The following is a 24593-nucleotide window of genomic DNA, read 5'->3' as shown; positions in this document are numbered from 1 at the left end:
CTTTTTTTGTTAAGAGAAGAAAAATAAAAGATGGGCAGATACAGGCAAAAGACAATTTCTTTTGCACAAAACCTTTCTTTAGACAAAACACCAATTATTTCTTAAGGGAAGATTTTGATCTTCTGAAGCGAACATGAAACTAGTAAGAGGTGTCTTGGGAGAAGAAACACAAACCTAGTTTCCTTTTGGAAAGCTTTTGGAAGCTGTGATGGGATTAATGTTTTTCTCCCTTCATACATGGTCTCCTTCCTCTCTGTTTCCACTTTGTTAGTATTTATCCAAGAGAGCTGTTGTTTTCTGCAGTGTGTCCAGAGGCACACCTGTGTATGTTTCTCTTTGCCAGGTATCTCGGGTTTTGCGTTCCTGGGACACGGCTAATCACTTTCTCTGAAAGGCCTTTTTCTTGCTGCTCTACTTCAGCATTAATAAACAGAATCAGTGTAGGAAGCTGTTTTTCCAAGAAGGTAGAAAATTCCATCTCAGACTAGTTGTCAGAACTTTAGGAATCCTCAGAATGAAGAGCGTTACCTATTTTCTTCACATCTGTGAAAGACTCTTACTTGTGTGATGAACCGTGCAAGATATGTTTTAGGGTACTGAAGAAACTATTCCTTTCCCTCTCTAGGTATTAGTATCATTCTTGGAGTTGCTGAGGGTGAATTTTTCATCCATGATGCTGAGATTCAGAAGTCAGCCCTTCAGATCATCATCAATTGTGTATGTGGCCCAGATAATCGGATCTCCAGTATTGGCAAGTTCATCTCTGGAACTCCTCGGCGAAAACTTCCTCAGGCCCCCAAGAGCAGTGAGCACACGTTAGCTAAGATGTGGAACGTGGTACAGTCCAACAATGGCATCAAAGTGCTGCTGTCATTGCTGTCTATCAAGATGCCGATCACAGATGCCGATCAGATTCGAGCGTTAGCCTGCAAAGCCTTGGTGGGGCTGTCACGCAGCAGTACTGTCCGGCAGATCATCAGCAAGCTCCCTCTCTTCAGCAGCTGTCAGATCCAGCAGCTGATGAAGGAGCCAGTGCTCCAGGACAAGCGCAGCGAGCACATGAAGTTCTGCAAGTACGCAGCTGAGCTGATAGAGCGCGTCTCGGGGAAGCCGCTGCTGATCGGCACAGACGTCTCTCTGGCTCGCCTGCAGAAAGCAGATGTGGTGGCCCAGTCAAGGATCACGTTTCCTGAGAAGGAGCTGTTGCTCCTGATTCGGAACCACCTCATCTCTAAGGGCCTAGGAGAAACTGCGTCTGTCCTTACTAAAGAGGCTGACCTACCCATGACTGCAGCATCTCACTCATCTGCCTTCACCCCTGTTGCTGCTGCTGCCTCTCCCGTGACCTTGCCTCGTACTCCTCGCATAGCTAACGGCATCTCAGCCCGTTTGACTAACCACACATCTGTAGGTTCCACTGCCACCTCTGTCCATGCTCAGGCAAGGCCATCTGCATCCCAAGGTCCACTTGCCCTTCCAGGCCCTTCATACGCCAGCAGCTCTCCTCTGGTTGGCAGGATTAGTTTTGTCAGGGAGAGGCCGTCTTCCTGCAACGTCAGAAAAATCAGAGTGTTGCGACAAAAATCGGACCATGGCGCCTACAGCCAGAGCCCAGCTATCAAAAAGCAGCTGGACAGACACCTTCCTTCCCCACCCACGCTGGACAGTATAATCACAGAGTACCTTAGGGAGCAGCATGCCCGCTGCAAGAACCCTGTTGCCACCTGTCCCCCTTTCTCTCTCTTTACACCCCACCAGTGTCCTGAGCCAAAACAGAGGCGCCAAGCGCCAACTAACTTTACCTCACGGCTGACCCGCAGGGCAGCCTTTCCGAAGTACGGAGGGGTGGATGGTGGCTGCTTTGATAGACATCTTATATTTAGCAGGTAAGGAAGAAAATTGTTTTTTGCTGACCCCTCTCAGGATGTACCCTTTGCCAGAAAGCCTTGCCTGGATTCAGACTGTGCAGTCCCACAGTGAAGTATCCTTGGAGAGAAAAGTGCTTTAATTCAGAAGTGATGAGTGGGAGAGCCTTTAAAGGCATTTTTAGAAGGCATTCTGTTTCTCTTGTCCTTAGTACTGACCTGTAGTAACTAAATCACACTTGATTTTCAGTATTATGTTAATTCATTAGTAACATTGACTAATGGATAGCGCTCTGTTTTCCTTTGGAAGATAAGTATGTAATGCCAGTTTTGCATGAGAGCATAGCGTGGCCTTGAAGATCATTTGCTGATAGATGGAGGACAGCAGAATCCATATTTTGCTCTTGGAGTATTGTGAATTCAACCACAAGTTGCTAGCCTTTATATGTGGTCTTTCTTTGCTGAGGTTAAATGGGATGATGCCATAAAGATTATAAAAATAGAGATAACACATAGATGGAAGAATCTTCACGGTGAAAACAGTGTCAGCATGGGAAACTGTGGTGACAAGTGGTTATTTGGCTAATGTGCCATGCCTTCTGTTGAGTGTTTCATGAGGGTTTAGGAGTTTGCTAGCTGTCTGTACTTATCCAGGTGACAGCATTACAGGTTTGCCATTAATCTAGCTTTGAAGGTGAATTTCCAGGTGCTTCAACTTAATGATGTATTTTGCAGAAGTACTTAATAGGGCAAAACAAACCCTGAAATGTGGCACAGTGGTAACACACTCACTTGAGTGCTACTATTACAATTGACACTTAGCTTGTCCTGGATGTGAGCTCTAACTTGTACCTTCATGATTTTTAAGGCCTGGATGTAATATCACCACAGTATTTCAGTTTTGCTTTTCTCTCTTTTGGGTGACTCTTGTATTTTTACCTTCTCTAGGTTCCGTCCAATTTCTGTGTTCAGGGAAGCAAATGAGGATGAGAGTGGCTTTACTTGTTGTGCATTTTCTGCAAGAGAACGATTCTTGATGCTGGGTACTTGCACAGGGCAGTTGAAACTCTATAATGTATTCAGTGGACAGGAAGAAGCCAGTTACAACTGCCATAACTCTGCCATCACGCACCTTGAGCCATCCAGGGTGAGTAATTGAAGATCTATTCAGAGTTCTATTTTAGGCCCATCTGAATATCCACGTCTAAAATGCACCTACTGGCTGCCCTGCAATGCCTGTCATTAAAGTATTGGTAATAATTACATAGTCCCTCTCTGTGAGTTCTGCAATTATGTTTCTCATCCCAAGATGATAGAGAAGATGTACAGTGGCTGTGTGCCTTCATATGTAATGAATGTGTGTGTCTGGATGTGAAAAAGTGCTTAAACTGACTGTTTATTTAAGGTAGATGTGAGATAAGATACCAGAGTTTATATAACCTCCCTTTGTTGGAGAAAGGAATCTTGGGGCTAATTCTAAGAAGAAATAAAAGGTAACTGATTTCTAAGATGAATGGACTCCACTCACAGGCCATCAAAACTTAGGCATGGATTATCCTGATTTTATCTGCTATTACTGTCCCATTGTTATCTGTAATGTTTTTCTCTGTCTGCCAAGGGCTCTTTATGTTGTACATAGTTAGGTACTCCTCATGGGAGTAGTTGCATAAGCACCATATCTGCTGTAGCTCCTAGATTAATCTTGAAAGTATAAGTTGAAGTATACAGGTAAAATGATAACCTCTGTTTTTGCTGGTATTTTGCTTTTCTCTCTCTCCACTCCCATCTGGAAATACAGGATGGATCTTTATTGCTGACATCTGCTACATGGAGCCAACCTCTATCTGCATTGTGGGGCATGAAGTCTGTCTTTGATATGAAGTAGGTATACTCTGATCCAGCTGTGGGTTATGTTGTATTTAGAAGAACTATTCAGTATAGGCAGAAACCCTAACAACAAACTATGAAAGAACAGTGCAGAGCAGCTCTTACAATATCTGTTGTGAAAACATGAAACGTGCTCCCTTTCTAATGGTTTGTATGGATGCCTTAGCTAAATTCTAACCACCTGCTGAATGCAAGATGAATCAGCAAAATCTGTCTCTGAAAGCAAAGAAATTCTTTACAGTAAGGATGGTCATAGAATCAAGAAGGTTGGAAAAGACCTCAAGATCATCAAGTCCAACCTGTCACCACAGCCCTCATGACTACTAAACCATGGCACCAAGTGCCACATCCAATCCCCTCTTGAACACCTCCAGGGATGGTGACTCCACCACCTCCCTGGGCAGCACATTCCAATGGCTAACAGCTCTCTCTGTGAAGAACTTTCTCCTCACCTTGAGCCTAAACTTCCCCTGGCGCAGCTTGAGACTGTGTCCTCTTGTTCTGGTGCTGGTTGCCTGGGAGAAGAGACCAACCCGCTCCTGGCTGCAACCACCCTTCAGGTAGTTGTGGACAGCAATAAGGCCTCCCCTGTGCCTCCTCTTCTCCAGGCTAAACAACCCCAACTCCCTTAGCGTCTCCTCATAGGGCTTGTGCTTGAGGCCTCTCCCCAGCCTCGTTGCCCTTCTCTGGATACATTCAAGAGTCTCAATGTCCTCCTTAAATTGAGGGGCCCAGAACTGGCCACAGTACTCAAGGTGTGGCCTAACCAGTGCAGAGTACAGGGGCACAATGACTTCCCTGCTCCTGCACCATTCCTGATACAGGCCAGGATGCCATTGACCTCCTTGGCCACCTGGGCACACTGCTGGCTCCTGTTCAGCCAGCTGTCAGTGGTAAGACACTGGGACAGATTGCCCAGGGAAGTCATGCATGCCCCCTCTCTGGAGGTGTTCAAGGTCAGGTTGGATGAGGCCTCGAGCAATCTGGTCTAGTGGTGGGTGTCCTTGCCTGTGGCAGGATGGTTGGAACTAGATGGTCTTTAAGGTCCCTTCCAACCCAAACCATTCATAGATTTGTATCTATGAAATATGCTTGTATTTTTATTCTCATGTTTGTAAATTACCTTGACAATCTTTCTGTAGCCAGTTGCAGGAATTTACTCACATGGTGGTTTGCATGGTGAAATATTTAGCTTGGGATGCAACCTATTTCAGACCTGGATAAACCTGTTTGAAATTGATTTAATTGCTTGCAGTTGTTTTCCCATAAAAAAACAACCAAACACCAAAAACAAATGGGTGGAAGGCTCTTAATTTTTAAAAGGTTTGTCTGTTGTCTACCTTAGTTGTAAGCAGCAGTTTTGATGTGACTTGTTGTAGGCCAGCTAGAGAACATAATTCAGATAAAAAGTGTAATGTGCCTCAGGCCTGCATGTGTGTCTGAATGCTCATGATGCTGTTCATTGCTCCCTACTCTCAGCAGTGTTATGTTTGCAACAGACCCTGCTGATGACAAATCTATGAATTTGCTGCTTGTGTGTGGCGTGGGTTTGTGTTTTCTTTTTGTTGTTGTTGTTTTTTCCCCGGTCTGCTGTAAAAGCTATGTCAATATTGCATACTCTTCTGCAAGTGCCAGTGGAGCATTTCAATACTGTAGCATGCCATGGGCATTGGTGAAGGAAAGGCTTTTTCTACATTTTAGATTTTTCCTGCATTGTTGAACCCTCAGCTGGTGGTGTTGGAATGGTGTTTGGTTCACTTGGGTAGTTGGAACCTGCAGTTCCTTGACTTCTTCACTGCATCTATCTACAGGCATTCCTTCCCTGATGACCACTATGTGGAGTTCAGCAAGCACTCTCAGGACAGGGTCATTGGCACAAAAGGAGACATTGCCCATGTAAGTACCAATGAAGGTCTTTGTTGTGAAGCTGTGACCACAGCATAATTCTTCACGTGATAGATACTAGCAGAGCTGGGTGCTATGATGCTCTGTGTAACTGGCAAGCTAAGAGGCTTTAGAGGAAGACTTTGAAAGTGTCAAGCTTAATCATTCCAAGTCAACTGAAGCACAGTGCAGAGCCTGTCATTAATATTCTGGGCAATTGTAGAGTTTACTTTTTGATCATTTGAGAGAGATCATGCAGGGCTTTCTTGTTTTCCTTCCTCCCATGCCTGGAAATTTCCTCCTTTGCCTTACTTTTCAGTAATAATAAAAAAAGTTCCCCTGTAAACAGTAGCTCAGTCAACAGTTGTGGGAAGTGGCCTATTCAAAGTGTCCTCCTCTTGTGCTCTTAAATTTGCAGCATGCTTTTAACTAATGTTATTTTAGCAATGTATTTTCAGAGAACATTGTTGTAGTGTTCTGTGTGAATACCTGCAAATTTGACAGACTCAGGTGTCAGAGGGCTTCTGCTGCTTCTCAGTGCTAATCTCTGTTCATTGAAAGAGTTTTTACATGAAAATTGTTGTGAGACATGACTTAGTCAAATTATTTATGGGTTTACTTATGGCTTTGGTTTGTTTAAGCGAACTATCCATCCCTGCCTGGTTTTTCATTTAGATTTACCTGGAAGTCAGATCAGTTTGTGTATTGTGTTTGGTAAAAAGATTTGTTTTCCAATTCTAGAGCATTTTTTCCTCTCTGTAAATCTGAACAAGAGCTGGGATCCAAGGGTTGTTACAAACAAATTTATCCAAGAAGATGGTCATAAACCATTCATACTAGTTAAAGCCCTTTTATCTCCTAGTGGTTTGCTGGGACAAAGCTCAGAAAGTTGTCTTTCCCTGTAAATGCCAGGAATTTTAACTCATTTTCTGGAGTTTCTGGCTGCTTTTCCCCTTGCTTTTTTGCTTTGGAGATTTTATGTTTGTAAATACCATCTGCTCTGAAAGCATTTCTGTTTCTAAAACAGTTTCTGGCTAAGTGGTACCTTGTGACAGCAGCTTCACAGCCTGCTTTTCATAATGGGGTTGGTTTCTTTGAAGCTTATCCTCCTTGTATTGAAATATATCAGTGAACCTGCAGTAGGCTAAGTACATGTGGTGAGACTTGGTTCCAGCTGTGAAAAAGAGGCCTAGTAGGAAGGGTTATCTTTGAAATGCTCTCACTTGAAATGGGAAAGCACAATGGGAAATGATGTGTTTCTGGAAATAATCTAGAAGGGGGAACAAGGGATGATTTTAGGCACAGGTGTATTACAAATGGTGACTAATCTTTCTTTTTCTTTTTAATCTAAAAGATCTATGATATTCAGACTGGCAACAAGCTGTTGACTCTGTTTAACCCAGATCTTGCCAACAACTACAAGAAGAATTGTGCTACCTTTAACCCCACTGATGACCTTGTCCTAAATGATGGTGTCCTCTGGGATGTCAGATCAGCACAAGCCATCCACAAGTTTGACAAATTCAACATGACCATCAGTGGTGTTTTCCACCCCAATGGGCTGGAGGTCATAGTCAACACAGAGATTGTATCCTTTGGCCACTGTGGTAACTGATGTGCTGGGGCCTAAAGAATTCATGTTGATAGACAAGTAGCTGTTTGTAGAAGTTGTGTGAATGCCCATGACAACCTGTGTTACCGGCTGTATGTGGTAACAAGTTGTTGTTTGTGAATCAAGTGAACAGGGACTGTGACACAGCTAGCTAGTTCAAATCTGGATTCTGCCTCTGTTAGAGCTTAGAGGAAATACTTAACACAGAGATAGAGGTTTTCTTTTCTGTGGTACCTCTGCTCTCTACCTATCCCTTACCAAGATCAGCCTTGAAGCTACTGCAGTAACCTTTCGTGGCTAGGAATGACATTTTGAGTAAGAGCTTTTTCCTTTTGGACACATGGAAGGGATTGTGGTGCTTGACAGGCTCCACTTTTGTCATATTTGCAAGAGAAGCAATGAGGTTTCTTAAACACAATTAATCAGCTTTGCTTGCCACTGTGCTGAAAAGTGATTAGGAACTTCCAGTAGTTTGTTATTCCTTAGCCTGTATTTTTCCAGTGGGACCTCCGAACTTTCCATTTGTTACACACAGTACCTGCACTGGATCAGTGTCGTGTGGTCTTCAACTATACTGGCACAGTCATGTATGGAGGTAGGACTTCTCAGTCATATTTTACTCTTCTCAGTTGCCTTTGGTTTGAGATAAGTAGGTGCTTGTTCAGTGAAATTGGAAGCTTCAGGGAGTCTGTCTAACTCCAGGTCTTGCTGGCATGCATCAACTGGAATTTTTTCAAGATGTTTATGCTACTGTATTGCTGCCAAAGACAGTTTTCTCTAACATCAGCAATATGACAACTCCTTTGTGAGATTAAAAACCAACCTATTGAGAAAGACAGTGTATGTAACATTTTATGATGGTGCTTTAGAAAATAATTCTGTTCTGTGTATTAAGTTTCAGTGATCTGCAGTATTAATAAAGGCAGCTCTGGAAGCGGACATATTAAATGGGTTTTGCCAGGTGATTAAATAAAGAAAATTCATGTCAGAATCTGATTTGATCTTAAGTTTATTGATGATAGTGAAGAATGGAAGGTGGACTTGTGGAATAATCTTTCCTTGTATCAGCTATGTTGCAGGCAGATGACGAAGATGACCTTTTGGAGGAGAGAATGAGAAGCCCCTTTGGCTCTTCTTTCAGGACATTTAATGCAACTGATTATAAACCTATAGGTAAGAGAGAGGGAAATAGCTTAGTATGGAGGTTTGAAGGTTTTTTAGAAGTTCTGTGTAGTAACATTGATTTCCTCCTCTCCTTTGCATACATGACAAAAGAAATTCTGTTATGATCTGTTTGAAGCATGAGTTGGGTCTAATGCTGAAATGGGTTCAAGTATTGTAGGTATCCTGCTCAGTGTGTAATTGCTTTCAGGAGTTTTGGCTTTGTTTTCCTTTCCTCTTTCCAAGTAGGGCGTAATCTGAAGATAGTAGGTCATTTGGGCAAGATGTCATTGGCCTCATTTCAGTAAGGGCTTTGTTGTTGTTGTTTTCATTGTAGTTCTGTTTTCCTTTTCCCAGCAGCATTACCCCATGCTGGTAGTTGAAAAAGCTGTCAGTTTGGCCTTCAGCTTGCAAAACTCCTGGAGCTAAGCTAATTGCTGCCACAGATATAAACAAATGTGGCTTTTGCTATTTAAAGGAGACATGGTTCACAACTCAGTTGCCACCTATCCTGGAAGATTATCTGTTGTTTACTGCATTTAGAGAAGGCAATAAATGTATTATCAAGGGAGAGAGCACTCTGCCGAGCAGGTTAAGAACTTACCTGGTTAATTTTTATTACAGTCTCCAATATTTCTATTCTTCATTACAGGCTGAATTATTTACAGATGTTCATTACACTTTTATTTCAGCTGTTGTTTCTTGTCCTAACATTTTATCTGCCTTTAGCCATATATTGTTAGATCTTTTCTTTTAAGCAAGCATTAAGTAATAGGCAGCTAACCACTGGGTCGGTTTTGTGCTCTTTTCCAGCTACCATAGATGTGAAGCGGAATATCTTTGACTTGTGCACAGACAGCAAGGACTGCTATCTGGCTGTCATTGAGGTAAAGGAGCTAGGAACAAACTGATCTCTCTGGCTGTGGTTTGAGTGTGATACTTCTTTTTTTTCTTTCTTTCTAAAACCTTCAGAAGTGATGATCCTGGGGTTCCTGCTGTTCAGTTCCTGTCCCAGGCAGTGGAGGTGTTTTTCACGATGGTGCAGATGCTGTTAGTTTCTTCTTGTCTCTCCACAGCAGTCTTGATTTTTTCTTTTTTTTCTGCCTCTGACTCCTTAAGCTTCCAAACACATTTGCCTCTCTTCAAACACTTTGAACTTTAAAATGCACAGAACATTTCCTTCTTGTGAGCATAGAGAGAAATGCATTTTTTCCTGTTTATGGCAATAATTTGCTACTAAAATTTGCACTGTATTGAATAGCTGGGAAAAGCAATCTTCCTGTGGCTTCCCATGGAGCTTTTCTCTGAATCACTTTTACTTTCCTTTTTCACTTATCTTCCTAGCAATGTCCCAGAAGCTGAGGATTTGAAGCAAAACTTTACTGAGTGAAACTTCTGGTTTGTAAAGGGTGAAGTAAAATTAAACTGAGTCCAGCTCTGCCTAATAATTTGTCAGTACTCAATTTCTTGAACCTGACTATGTGCTTATAGTGACTAAATTAAAACCCTGTTGGCTTAGTGCTCTGTGCACCACTGATCCTTACAGACCAAAAAACACAAGAATTTGTAGTAGGGCAAGCTTCATGGTTAGCTGCTGAGGTTGGAATTGTCAAGGTTGTGAGGCCAGGATAAGACAATTTTATTTTATAGGAGGAATTGGAAACATTAGTTCTGAGCATGAGGCAGCAGTGGTTGCTGGGGTGTCAGACTGCTGTCTTCTGGAACTCTTGCTATATGTGAGAACTTCTGGCATTCTCTCAAGGCCTGTGGTTCAATGATAAGGTAGGGAGTCAGATGTGAAAGGAAGTGGTGTGTGGTTAGGTGAGAACTAACAAGAAGCATGTGAAGGATCCAGTCAAGGTTTTGTTAAATCTAAACAGTAATCTACTGTTAAATCTGCTGTAACTTGGGGATATCAGAAGCAGAAAATAGATATTTACATCACTCCTGGGCTGGCCCATGATACCAAAAAAGACTCTTTTCTTGTGCTAATTGTACTGGAGCTAATCACCTGAAGGGAGGGGTTTTGGTAATGTTTCTGTGTTCAGGATGAAGTATTGCACTGAATATGGATGTTGAGCTTAATTCCTGGGGCTAATGGCTGTGTGGGCATCTCTTCCACAGAATCAAGGGAGCATGGATGCCATGAACATGGACACAGTTTGCAGACTGTATGAAGTGGGCAGGCAACGTTTGGCAGAAGATGAAGAGGATGAAGAGGAAGATCAGGTGAGAAGTATAGCGGATGTTCAAGAGCAGCAGTTGTGACCTGGATGTTCAAGAGCAGCAGTTAATCATGTATGTGAGAGGCCAGAGGTGTTCATTTACTACCCATGAAATGCAGATGCCTCATTTGGTCTCACCTCATGTGAAAAAGATCACTTTACTGTCAGTGTAAACTAAGACTGTTGGTACAGAACCTGTGTGAACAGTAACTGTGCGCTGTAAACCCCCATGACAGTTTGTGGCTTATTTATTAATTCCACTAGGTGTTTCTTGTTCAGAAACTTTGCTGATTTCTTCTGCTTAGTATTTAAAAACTATTTTGACATCCAACAGAGACAGCAGTGTTTGAAGTATTCCATTTTTCAATTCCCAGTCTGGGCAGAACCCATCACCAATTTCTGAATGAGACACAACTTGTGACTGAGGCAGTGAAACTGCACAGTACTTCTACACAGCAAATAGTTTTAAGACTTTTAAAGAAATCTGTGGGTTTGCATTGGGATGTGTTGCTTTTCTTTCTCAGATAACCCATCTGATCTCTGGCAGCTTGACAAAATTGCTGAGAGCCGCAGTAAGTGCTCCTCAGGGTGCAGTGGGTAGAATACACAGTAGCACACAATACTTGTTGCAGTACAAGGAGAGTTAAAGATAAATTGATAGCTTTTTGGGTGCTAGGTGTTTTTTGTTTTGAATGGGCAAACACCTTATGTTTCAGTTCCCTAAAGATTTGAAATATGTTACCTGCTCTTTGGTGTCTGCATTCTAGTATGCTGTATGTTTGTATCTCCTATGAGATAAACTGACTTCACCTTTCTACTCAAAACACCAGAAGGTAATATTTCTTTTATTTATTTATTTAGACTATGTATCTGAATCTTCTTGTTTCTAGGTTAAAACTTTCTAGTTCAAAAGTCTGGATAGCAGATCTCAGGGCAGAGTAGTTTTCTTTGCAGTTAGTTGTTGATTACTTCATTTCCACTGTAATTTTGAAGTTAAAGCAGTAGCTATTTTGTGTCCCAAGTATGCTGTTAGCACAGTCTGCTAATGAACAATACCCACTCTCACCATTGACAGTGAGCAAAAAAAGCCCCCAGAAAACAAACAACAAAACCTGTTATGGTTTGTCTGAATCTCTGAGCCACTACTGCAACCCCCTCCCCCCTTCCTAGGTGGGACAAGGAGGAGGATCTGTGAGGCAGATGAGATAGCAGAAAACCCTTGAGAGTCAAGGGGGGAAAAAGAAAACCAACACAACAAATTTGATGAAATTATTAAAAAAAAGGGCAAATTAAACTACTGGTGTATGTGGCAGGCAGGGCAACAGACAAATCACAAACTGTACCCCATGACTGAAGCAAGGCGAAAGGGCAGCACCTCTGCCTGGAAGCAAGGAAGAAGCTACAAAAGCCTGCAACAGGAAACTTTACAGAAGAGTCTAATAACTCATAAACACTCTGCCCTCTCTGCCCTCCTTTCTCCCCTCCCCCAGCTTCCTCCACTGCAGGGGGTGGGGTAGTCACTCCTCTCCTGGTGAGACCAGCCAGCTTAAACCAATACAGCTGCCCTGTCCTCAACGTACTACAGGGTTGCACTTGAAGTCTTGGAATTCTTATGAAATCGTTGGTTGCTGTTTCTATCCCAAGATCAGACAGATTCAGTTTAGGAACTTTTAGGATGAGTGAAGAGTAGAATTCCTTGGGAAGCAATGAAATGGGGAGAACTTGCTGTTCCTTCAAAGCATGTCTATTTTCTAGCCATGCAGTGCTTGCCTCAGGCAGGAGTTTCTATTTTTGTCTTTCCTAACACTGATTTTATTCACATTCAGTGTATTTTAGTAACCTTATCCACATTTTCTTTATAAAATCTCAAAAGACAGCTGGTAGGAGAAATTGATTTTACATTGTGCAATGATTAACAGGCAGGTAGGAAGACACTGCTTTGCGATATCGCTGGGAAGTGTTGACTCAAGCGGAGATCTGTGTTTGTGTAAGAGGACACAGTCTGAACGCTGTTGTTTCCAGGCTGTATCTCTGCACCAAGCAGAGATAAGGCATCTGTCATCTATCAAATGTGACTGGGGACACTTCCTGTCTTAAGAATGGAGGTGGCCCCAGGCAGAATTTAAGTATGCTGAAAGCTTTCCTGTAAAGCCTGTGGAGTATTCAAACAAAGCTTCTCTGGGATTGATTTGCAAGCTAAGAGTGACTAGTTGATACTGTATATTTGCTGCCTTAACTGGTCTTTGTTTCTGGGGGACATAGATGTTTGCTAGATAGTACCTCCTAGGGAGTGCTACAGTTTTCCTCCTAGGGAGTGCTACAGTTTTCCTCCTAGGGAGTGCTACAGTTTTCCTCCTAGGGAGTGCTACAGTTTTCCTCCTAGGGAGTGCTACAGTCTTTACATTTTACAATTTTTAGTAAGAGACATTTGGTTTCAATAGGAACAACACATAGAATCATAGAATCAACCAGGTTGGAATATGTTAGCCAGACCCTTCTCTCAGGGAAGTTTGTTGCCTCCCGGGAGTTCAAGTTAGAGATGTTACCAGAAGGCTGCCTAGCCTGGTGTAGCCCTCTACTATCCCTTACTAGTTATGCAGTTAGGGAATGATGATGTTGCAACCAGAACTCCCAGGGCTATCAAAAATGACTTGAAGGCCCTGGAAGATCTGGTTGAGGGGCCAGGGGCACAAATAATTTTTTCATCAATACCCTTAGTTGCAGGAAGGAATACCATAAGGAACAGGTCAGCAGCTATAATAAATGAGTGGCTTAGAGGCTGGTTCAATCAAAAGAATTTTGGGGGTTTTGATCTTGGAGAACTTTCTACTGCACCAGGTCAGCTGGCAACAGATGAAGTACATCTGTCCCAGAGAAGGGGAAAGATCAGAGTGTATGAGAATAGCCTATCCCTCAAAGGGAAAAGGATTCTGGGAAGGGAATTGGCAGGTCTCATTCATAGGGTTTTAAACTAGATTCAAAGGGGCAAGGGGCTGAAACCAGTCCCCCCCCCCCAGCAGGAGTCTGGGGGTGATAAGCTGGAGCCAGAGGCCAAACCAGCAGCCCAGCTGCAGTGCATGTACACTAATGCACAAAGTATGGGCAACAAACAAGAGGAGCTGGAAGCCTTGTTGCAGCAGGAAAATGATGATGTAGTTGCCATCACAGAGACGTGGTGGGACAACTCACATGACTGGAGTGCTGCAATTGATGGCTACAGGCTCTTCAGGAGAGACAGGCAAGGCAGAAGGGGTGGAGGGGTGGCCCTGTACATCAGGGAGGCACTAGATGCCATTGAGCTGGAGATCAGGGACGATCAGGTTGAGTGCCTGTGGGTGAGAATTAGAGGGAAGACCAGCAGGGCAGACATCCTGGTTGGAGTCTGTTACAGACCACCCAACCAGGAGGAAGATGTTGATGAGTCATTCTATAGACAGCTTAAGGCTGTCTCAAGATCTCCGGACCTTGTTCTCCTGGGCGACTTCAACCTGCCTGACATCTGCTGGGATCTCAACACAGCAGAGAGGAGACAGTCTAGGAGGTTCTTAGAGTGCATGGAGGACAGCTTCTTATCCCAGGTGCTGCGTGAGCCTACCAGGGGCAAGGCTGTGCTTGACCTCCTCTTCACCAGCAGGGAAGGGCTGGTGGGGATGTGGTGGTCCGAGGCTGTTTAGGGGCCAGCGACCATGAGATGATTGAGTTTTCAGTATTTGGTCAAGCTAAGAGGGGCAGCAAGAAAACCTTCACTCTGGACTTCTGGAGGGCAGACTTCAGGCTACTCAAGGAACTAACTCAGAAGGTTCCTTGGGAAATGGCACTTAAAAGCAAAGGGCTCCAGGAGAGCTAGTGAACTGGACTTTTCTGTATGTGTTTATATATATATGCTCACACATGTAGGTGTTTACTTCTGTTACTTAGGCTTTGAAAATTCATTTCAAAACTTGCAAACTTGTTGAGGCTTCTCACAGATATTCTGAAACACTTTCTTGCTAAAAGAAGATGCTTTCTGACCTTTTTCATGAAAGTAGTGTGGGGGTAAATCCATGAATCAGCATTAGTATGTTATCCCTTTGGTCAAAAGTTTTAGAGCAGATGGGGATCTGCTTAGCCCCTGACTTCATGCTCATATATGTATATATATATATATTTGTGTATGGTCTCCATGGGTCCATTCCTACAGTTTTCTGCCTGTACAGGAAGCAAGAAGTACTCAAATAGAAACAGCTCTGAGGGGCAAGGCTTGCTTGGAAGTCATGTGATGCAGAATAAAAGCACTTTTAAAATTGTGCTTGAGACAGCTTGAGAACTGTGGAGAAAAATACCTGTCTGACTTTTTTACTTTAAACTTCAATGCCTCAGTTTTGATAAATGTCAGCTGACAGCTCTGCAACAGATTTTTGAAAAGCAGAAGAGTCCCTCAAACAAACCAAGCAAGGGTACTTGGCCTAGGGATATTTCAAATCCTTCTCTCACTAAAGCAAAGCAGCAAAACTATTGTGATACTCCCCTTTCCTCCAAGCAAGCCTTGTACAATTGACTGATCTATTACACAAATCACCCTGAAATGAAATGATCAGGCTGACTTAGCTGGCTTGTGCCTGGTCCTGCTGCAGTAAGTGTTTATGGTTTTGTTGGAAATACTTGATAACAGCAGTCCTGCAGCAGGTTGCTACTCTGGCCTCTCATATGAGGTCTCTGGACATCTGCCTTTTTCTAGTCGCAGCCAGTAACCTGGAGTTGTCAGCCTTGTTAAACAGAACCAATGCTAAATGGATATTGATACTGTGGTTGGTGCTTACTACAGTAACTAAGGGAAAGTGAAGCTGTAGCACAATTAGCAAGAGCTGGCTTATGAGCTTTATTTTGTTGGGTGTTTTACTCCAAAAATACCAATCTGTCTGCCTTGAACCTTCAGGAGTTTTGTGTATTATTTCACTGCTTGGTGAATATCTAAACAGGTCTGTCAGTGTCTGACAGTCTCACTCACAAGTATCTACAAACTTCTCTTCAGTCTGTGGGTAAATAGGCAGAGTTTCCTATTCTTCAGTCCTGCAGCAAGCTCCTCTGCTTCTTCCTTCTCTATGTGCAAGTGTTCTGATACACTCCTTCAGGGTCAGACTTGACACATCCAAGTGCTGGGTTCTGCACACTGGCCACAGCAACCCCATGCAGTGCTACAAGCTGGGGTCAGAGTGGACCATCTTTTACTTGGTAGCTTGCTTAATTCTTATTTACTTCCCTTTCCTGGCTAACTAGTATCCATCCCTTGTTTCACTCAGTAATCGACTGTCTTCTGTAATGAGGCAGAGCAGGAATTTCAGAGGAAATGGTGCAAAGGAAAGGTGATGTGCTGATCCAGCCTAGAAATGGCACAGAGCGGGTACAATGGGATAGAAAAGCAGACTTAGAAATATATCATGAAAGCTAAACTCAAGGGAACTGGCTGACCACAGACTAGACTCAAAATTGTAAACCTGAAATCTAGATGATATGGTCTGCTGATTGGGTTACAGGATTTCCAGTCTGCATTTTTACCTCTCTCTTTCAGTTGATCCTTCCATATTAGTTCCTTAAGGCCTATTTTTCTCTCTGTGGTACATGTGGATGATGTTGCACCTGTGAGGCTGAAGTAGACTTCTTGGTAATTGTCGTGTTCAGAGGGATCTATGGCTTCAGTAGCAGATTGCTTCACCTAGCTGTCCCTGTCCTATAAAGTGTGTTCTACTTCTGTTGCCAGAGCTGAAGAATTGTTAATTACCCTGCAGTGCCTTTGGGCTATGGGAGTGGTGATGGTATGTGTGTAATTTGTCTTCTTGCATTGGTTAGAAAGTTTTAGGTGACAGGAAGTGAAAGCTTTAGAGATGAGGCAGTAAGTACTTGAAGACAATCACTGTTGTGACATGTGCTTTTGCCAGGTTGGGGAATGGTTTTCCTCCGCTTCTGTGTGGTCTTTGTGATCCCAGTTCCCACTTTTATTTCAGGACTTTCCCCTTATCTGCCTGCAGCAGCAGTGCCACTGTACTTCCATTGCTGTTGTCTGATACAGGTTTGTTTTCAGGCAGATATTTGCTTGCTGGGGAAAAACCCTGGGGAGAAACCCCACAAACATTAATCCATATTGGCATATGTATTTGAGAGCCATCAGGCCATGGTGGTGCTTTGTCACTACAAGCTGTCATCAGGGACCCTTAGCTTTTCAAGAGCTGTTCCTGTAACATTTGAAGAAAGGATTTGTTCTGAAAGCATGCTGGAGATGAAATGCTATGAGCCTGCAGTGTGCCCAGGCAGCTAAGAGGGCCAATGGCATCCTGGCCTGCATCAGGAACAGTGTGGCCAGCAGGAGCAGGGAGGTCATTCTGCCCCTGTACACTGCACTGGTTAGGCCGCACCTCGAGTACTGTGTCCAGTTCTGGGCCCCTCAGTTTAGGAAGGAGGTTGACTTGCTGGAACGAGTCCAGAGAAGAGCAACAAAGTTGGTGAGGGGTTTGGAACATAAGCCCTACGAGGAGAGGCTGAGGGAGCTGGGGTTGCTTAGCCTGGAGAAGAGGAGACTCAGGGGTGACCTTATTACTCTCTACAACTACCTGAAGGGAGGTTGTAGACAGACGGATGTTGGTCTCTTCTCCCAGGCAAGCAGTACCAGAACAAGAGGACACAGTCTCAGGCTGCGCCAGGGGAGATTCAGGCTGGATGTTAGAAAAAAGTTCTATACAGAAAGAGTGATTGCACATTGGAATGGGCTGCCTGGGGAGGTGGTGGAGTCGCCATCACTGGAGGTTTTTAGGAGAAGACTTGACGGGGTACTTGGTGCTGTGGGTTGGTTGCTTGGGCGGTGTTGGATTGGTTGATGGGTTGGACGCGATGATCTTGAAGGTCTCTTCCAACCTGGTTTATTCTATGTATTCTATTCTATGTATTCTATGTATTCTATGTGATGGCTGGGAACAAGTATTTTCAGACAGGTGTCTCAGCTGATATTAATATACCTTTGTTTATTGAACACCTTAATAGAAATCTTTGGACTTAGTTGCAGGCAGGGAGGCTGAATGAAGCGTGGTTTCCATCAAACACCTTTTCACATAACAGACACATCTTTTGAACAGGCACTCTCCAAAACAGACATTTTAAAAAACAGCAAGTTTCCCCAGTACCTGCACTTCTTACCATGCTTTGAGGCTGTACCAAATCACTCTGACTGCTGTAGCCCATTCTGATGTTTCAGAGTTTAGTTTCGCTAGGTGTCAGTTAATGCAGAGGAAATGCTTGGAAAGGTAAAGTTAAAGCGATCAGAAGGGTACACCTAGTATTACTGGGTAAACCAACTCAGCAGGGATGAAAGCATATTCTGCCTGTTCAGAGACAGAAATCAGAGGCCGATTCCTTCATCTTACCTAAAACATCTTTCTAGAATTCCCAGAGTAGTTGAGCTCCAAGAAAATAAAAGTCGCCTTAGGTGTGATGAGAAATGTCAGTTAGAAACTTGAGTGAGGAAAGGTTTAAATTCTCATCTGCAGAGGGAGAGTTCTTTTACCTGCCAAATTTTGACTCGCACACACCTCAAAGGGGACAGTGAAAAATGAAAACATTTCATAGGCAAACCCAGAGTACTGGCCCAAAGAGTCCCAGCTGAACAGGCCCATCCAACAGAGGCCAGTCACTTTCAAGTTTTTATCTGTGCCGTGGATGCTTTTTCATTCATCACAGGCAAGTAGTGGTTGCTAGAGAAGCTAAACCTACTTACACAGACTAACAGAATAACTGCTTTTTTGTTTTTTCACTCCATGTTTTGCCCCTGTGACATACTGTATGTTGTGTGCCATTTCCTGTGTTAAATCTACACATACCTACATCTGTATAAAAGCCTATGGTAAGATTCTTTGCTTGTTACCTAGAGTAACTTCTGCACATTTCTAGGCTTCTAAGTTACTGGCTCTGTGACCTTACTAATGGCTATGAAGAAGTAGAAATTCCATCAATGAAGTAGCTAAGAGATAAAAAGTAGGTGCAGACTTGTGTTGAAGGAGTACTTACAATGACCTCATAGAAAGTGAGTTTGGTTTTGCTCACTTAAGGGAAGGATGGAGACTAGAGGATCTAGCATGTAAAATGCCTTACATGCTTGACCCTCTAGAAGGACTGCTGGCTATATTTAAGCTTATTCTACTGCCAATTGTTCAGGGATTGTTAAGAAGTGGGGGAAGGGAAACTTTTAAGTAACTGAAAAGCAGATATTGTCCCATGGTCATTCCTGGGAATTGCATAGCAAAGGATCAGAAAGTAACAATATGCTACACAGATGCTTTGGAAGTAAAGAGAGCAAACCTCAGAAGATATCACCAAGGTTATTGTGAGTGGAGAAAGATAAATCACTAAAACAAGAAGAAACTTACTCCTCTGGAGTGAAACATTCTTCAGGCAACTTTTATTTGAGTAACTACCATGTGTTCATTTTTTAAATGAAAGCTCAGCCCCTTCCTGTGCCCAAATTACTGAAAATTAGTTTGCTTTTCTCTGGGAGAAACTTCACAGTCTCACAGTATAACCAAGGTTGGAAGAGACCCCAGGGATCATCGAGTCCAACCTGTCCCAACAGACCTCACAACTAGACCATGGCACCAAGTGCCACATCCAATCTCCCCTTGAACACCTCCAGGGATGGTGACTCCACCACCTCCCTGGGCAGCACATCCCAATGGCAAACGACTCACTCGGTGAAGAACTTTCTCCTCACCTCGAGTCTAAACCTCCCCTGGCACAGCTTGAGACTGTGTCCCCTTGTTCTGGTGCTGGTTGCCTGGGAGAAGAGACCAACCCCTTCCTGGCTACAACCACCTTTCAGGTAGTTGTAGAGGGCAATGAGGTCACCCCTGATCCTTCTCCAGGCTAAAACTTGAGGGAAGTGGGTGAAAGAGAGGGATAAGTAAACTGGTGGGTGGTTTCTTGCAAAAGTCAAATCGACCAAAACAATGAGACTCAGGGAGACATTAATTTCTTTACCAAGGGAAAAAAACCAATCTGCCTAGAGAAAACAAACATTTTATAGAAGCAGTTTAAATATAAGCTGAAAGACTTGAGAATGTGGGGAAAAGCTTCCCTGACATCTGGTTAACTGCTTGGTAGGTAGAGAAAAAGCAGCCTGCTAGGTGAAAATAAGAATAGTTGAGTTATGCCATATAACATGATTCAAACTGAGAGGTGCAATAGTGATTGCGTTTCCAGAGGAAGGGAGTGTTGCTGGAAAGCATCTGCAGGTGAGAGGTGTTGACTTACAAGTGATGATAGAGGTGAGAATGGGGCTGGAGAAGGAGTAGCTGTGAGATGGTGACAGCTGAACAGTTCATAGATCAGTAACAGAGGAAGTTGGGCAGAAAGCTACTGATGTAAATACTTGTTTTGGACTGTGGATCAACTCCCATTAGACTCCCATTTAAACTGCCCTATTCTTGGCATCTGTCAAGGTAAAGCTCCTTTAAGTTAACCCTGTATTTGAGTATCTACAAGCAATTAATATACCTGAATCACTGTATAACTAAAATGGTGCAAGTGTGACATCCTTAGTTCAAAAGCTGGACTCTGGCAAGTCCCTCTGAGTGCAGTTTACTGTTTTAAAGGGAGCATTCATTTTTTTTCTTCCTTTTTTTTTACCTCCATCATAGCCTCAGGTTGGGACTGTTGGTAATCTTAGCTGAACTGCATAGGTTGAACTGCAGGGGTTTGTCTGGCTATATGGTAATAACAGTGCACCTAGCTCTAGGTTAGGCATGTGGAAATACCAGGCGCTGAGTCAGATAGTGCTGATAGTAGGGTAAAATGCTTTACAGAGGGAAGGTTATGAGATGGTCAGTTTGTGATTCTGTACTAGTACCTTCATGCCTTCTGTAAAGGTAACTGGCAACTGTGATGTGTCTTCTGTTGGAGAGGGAAGAGAATATTCTCTGGGGAAGCAGAGGAATAATGTGAGGACTCCACGAACAGTTCAAGTCCTTACCTAAGCAGCTTTTACAGAGAACTACCCAAATAAAGCATATCTTTAGGCATCTAAAGGAGTTAGTGATGACTTTAAACCTCTTTGATATTGGAGTGTGCTGGTCTGTGGGTTCTGTGGATCATTTTACTGTGGTGAAGATAAGCCCAGGTACATGCTGCTTTTCCATAGCTGCTGTGCATGCTGGTTCTTTTTTCTATCAGCATCTGTCATTGCGTGGAGCTCTTGGGAACTACTGATGAGAAGGCAGGAGCTTGCTTTTGCAGGCTTTTCCTTCACAAATCCAGATATGGTCTGCAGTACCTCTTTGCTTATCTTCTCATGGGATGCTGCACAAGGAATTTTTCCACTGCTCATACACAGTATGCTCACATGAGTCGTTGGGGGAGGCATGTCATTTTTATCTGTATATGGAGACAGATGTGGTATCTGATGAGGATACAGACTGGATAGAACTTGCATATGACAGTGTGAGGAAATAGCATAGAATCATCTGATTGGAAAAGACCTTAAGATTGTTAAGTCCAACCTATCACAGAGTGTTTCTCAGCTGTATGTCCCAGAGCTTAGTTCTGGGTGCAAAAGCTCAGTGCACTTTTCTAAGAGAGATCTCACCACACGCACACGAAGCCTTGTGCTTCTGGACTGAGTATTGCAGCATTGTGCTTGGAGAGTGTTCCGAAGCTAATGCAGAGTTAATTTGCCTGTTCCTGAGCAGAAGGACCACATTTGTGTTCTTTAGAACAGAGCAAGGTACACGTTTTTCACTGCTGAGGGTGACTTTTCTGGACCTGTGTTGTGCCACTCACTCAGCTCAGTAAGGATGTGTGCTGTGCACGTGTCACTTTGTCACAGCTACACGTGACTTCCTGTTGCATGGCTTGCACACTGTATTCTGGTTCCCTAAGGACAGCTATCATTGAGATCTCATCTTACTGTCCTTAGCTGGTTTTTGAGAGAGTGCATCCTGATTTTAATTGTTGCTGTTTGTGGTTGGTTTTTTTTCTTCACTACTTGGTATAATCCTTCAAGGTTAATTTGCAGCTAGCTATGCAGCCTTCCTGTGTAATCTTGTCAGCCACAAGAATTCTTCAGCTTGATACAACTATATTTAATTTCTACCTCTGTTTCAAGGATGATTGCTATGTATGCTTTGGCTTATGCTTGAATGAAAATGTTTCAGTATTTCAGTTTCCACTAGATACATTAGATGTGAAACATAATCAAATTCAGTAGTTTTGACATTTCCTGTTAAGTCACTGTGGGCTAGTTATTTAGCAAAACAAATGCTTTCAGAAATTCCACAGACATGGAAACAAAGAGAGTACCAAAATCACTTTGGAATCCTTTGGTTTTTAACTACATGGACAGTACACTGTGTTTTTGTTCCTCGTGTCTACAGTTGTGGCTTGATTTCCAGACACTGAAAAACTTGCCTTAATTTTTCCAAGTTTTAAAAATCTTCTTCTCCTTTCCAGCTTCAGAGTTGTTTAGAGACTGAAAAAGGAAAATAAACTCTCCTGCCTTTTTGGTTTTTCATCAGTTTTTTCAATTCTGACTAGAGTAATAAAGACCTTGATCTCTCTGCAGATAGTGCATAGAACAAGAGTAAAAGGTATTAAGGCAAGAGCTTTTATACTCAATTCAGTATATTTTATGGAAAACTATACTCACTGTGGCACTGCAGTATGAAACTGTGAAGTTGTCAGGAAGAGATTTCCTTTCCCAATATATACAATTCAAAAAAGCAACATTCATTTAGTTGAGGACTCATTGCCTCAAAGTAAAGCTTGTAATTGCCTAAAGTAAGCATAGGCCTTAGTGCAGGGTGGTTCAATTTTATACTTAATATAAGCTCTTTCAGAAAGAAAACTGTGTGTAGCCAGCCAATATTTTTATACTGTAGTCTCCATTTAAATATCACAGCACTTCTGCTTAGTAGAGGAGACTTGGCTGCCTTTTGCAAGTGAAGAGACAATAAAGTTTGCTCAAGCTTTTTGGCATTCCTTGTTTCTTTTGCCTGCGACAGATGTTAGATCTGTGTGGCTGTGGTGGATTTTTTTTATAGTATTGACTGAAGAAAATGTAGGCTGGGGAGGTGACAGTGAGGTCTTTTTCCTTTGTCCTTTCAGATAGTGAAGCAGGTTCAACAGCACAGTGTGATTGTGGTGAGCTTGAAGACCAAACTAGCCCTTGAAGCCAGTTGTTAAATATCTATCTTAACTGCTTCATAACTTTGCAGATTGTTTTCCACACTGAAACAAAGGGGCAATTAAGACTAAATGACTTCAGAGCTGCTTTCCTGCCACATGGAGAGCATTCTGTTAAAGGGGTGTGACTCTGAGGAGATGTGCAGGTATATTGAATCCTTCATTTGAATCTTGGAGACTTCCTGGAGTTTGCCTCATGATGATACCTCTTGGCCTCTCGCTTGTCTGGAAGGAGGACAGCATTGCAACAGCTGCTTCTCACTCAGATTTGTCTGCTAGATATGGATTTCTGGGTTTGCTCTCTACAATGAGGAATTCAGTTGCTTTACTGAATGCACATTCTTATTTGATTAAAGGGAGGTCTTGATCCACAGGTAAATGCCAAAGATGGGGTTTCTGAGCTGCTTTAAACAGATTTGTCATCTGAAGCAGAGTGATTCAGGGATTGGTTTATGCTAATAGTATCTTTCACTATGTTTTACACCTCATTATATCAGGAGTGACTGAGAGATTGAACATAAAATGCTGCCTGTTATTTGGTGTAAAAGAGAGGATTTGGTCCAGTTGAAACTAAAGCAGTTTGTACAAGACTACCAACAAAGCCATGGATAACAGGTTTTACTGCATGTCCTTCTCAAAAGGTGTGGAGAGAAGATGTTTATGTGGGTGATGGGAAAATGTCTGTAGTGTGTGATGTCTGGATATGGAGAGAAGTGAAAATTGTAGGCATGTTTTCTTCAATTATTCTTACTCCATTTTACCTTTTTTTAATGTCTGCAATGGACTATTTTTGCTGTCTTTATAGGAGGAAGAAGAACAAGAGGAAGAAGACGATGATGAAGATGATGATGATACAGATGACCTTGATGAACTAGATACAGACCAGCTGTTGGAGGCTGAGATGGAGGAGGATGAGAACAATGAGAATGCTGGTGAGGATGGAGAAAATGACTTTTCGCCCTCCGATGATGAGGAGCTTGCCAACCTCCTGGAAGAGGGAGATGAGGGTGAAGATGAGGATTCTGATGCTGATGAGGAAGTTGAGCTGATTCTTGGAGATAGTAAGTGTATGCCCAGTTTGGTGACCAGGTGACATTGTCCTGCAAAATAATATCTAAGTCTTCCCTGAGATGATTTAGTTGACTTTCCCCCCTCACTGGTATGAAAGGCACAATGATAGTACTTGATCATCTGTGGCCTCTCAAATCTGTCAATGAAAATAGCTCTTACCTGAGAGAACTACTCTGAGGTGTAGAAAGTACCTCCTTTCTCCAAGTGCTCCCAGGTGCATGTGTGAGAACTTGGTAGGCCAAGAAGCACCATGTGAAGAAGCCTTGTCTGATGCTTGCCTGTCTTGCCCTCCAAGGGGACACTGGTTGAACTGCTACCTCTCCTGTCTGCTCTGCCTTATTTGTACCTGTAAGGACAGAGAAGCATTTTTTGGTCCTTGATGCTATTCTTTCTATTTTGTAATTGCTTAAAACCAACATGGCACTTCTGACTTTGGTGGTGAGAGAAAGCTCAGTTCTCCCACACACACCAAGAAACCACGGCTAACTCAGTCGGAGAAGCAGAAATATGGATAAGCTATATTTACAAGCAGGATGAGAGGCAGTGAATATATACACAATACACAGTATTTACAATATATACAGAAATAGACAGCAAAGAATGTAACACAGAAAACCTCTCCCTCCTCCAGAGAGGAGGGGTCCCCACAATCCCCCTTCCTCCCTTTTTTCCCAAAAAGGGTTAGAAAGAGAG

At 42.9% G+C, this 24593-nt stretch overlaps 1 protein-coding gene across 1 annotated transcript in view; it reads left to right on the top strand.

The window, feature by feature from the left end:
• Positions 1-24593, top strand: part of DCAF1 (DDB1 and CUL4 associated factor 1) — a 54148-nt gene that overhangs the window by 25883 nt on the left and 3672 nt on the right. Inside the window, exons 14-23 of the mRNA XM_054167653.1 lie at positions 626-1886; positions 2814-3012; positions 3664-3746; positions 5564-5648; positions 6991-7224; positions 7750-7843; positions 8317-8421; positions 9223-9296; positions 10534-10638; positions 23635-23890. Coding sequence (XP_054023628.1) covers positions 626-1886; positions 2814-3012; positions 3664-3746; positions 5564-5648; positions 6991-7224; positions 7750-7843; positions 8317-8421; positions 9223-9296; positions 10534-10638; positions 23635-23890 — 2496 coding nt within the window. The remainder of the gene's footprint in view (positions 1-625; positions 1887-2813; positions 3013-3663; positions 3747-5563; positions 5649-6990; positions 7225-7749; positions 7844-8316; positions 8422-9222; positions 9297-10533; positions 10639-23634; positions 23891-24593) is intronic.

This window comes from Dryobates pubescens, chromosome 1, assembly GCF_014839835.1.
Source record: "Dryobates pubescens isolate bDryPub1 chromosome 1, bDryPub1.pri, whole genome shotgun sequence".
Classification (NCBI taxonomy): domain Eukaryota; kingdom Metazoa; phylum Chordata; class Aves; order Piciformes; family Picidae; genus Dryobates; species Dryobates pubescens.
The sequence above is the reverse complement of the archived record's forward strand: the minus strand, read 5'-3'. Positions and strand labels throughout refer to the sequence as shown.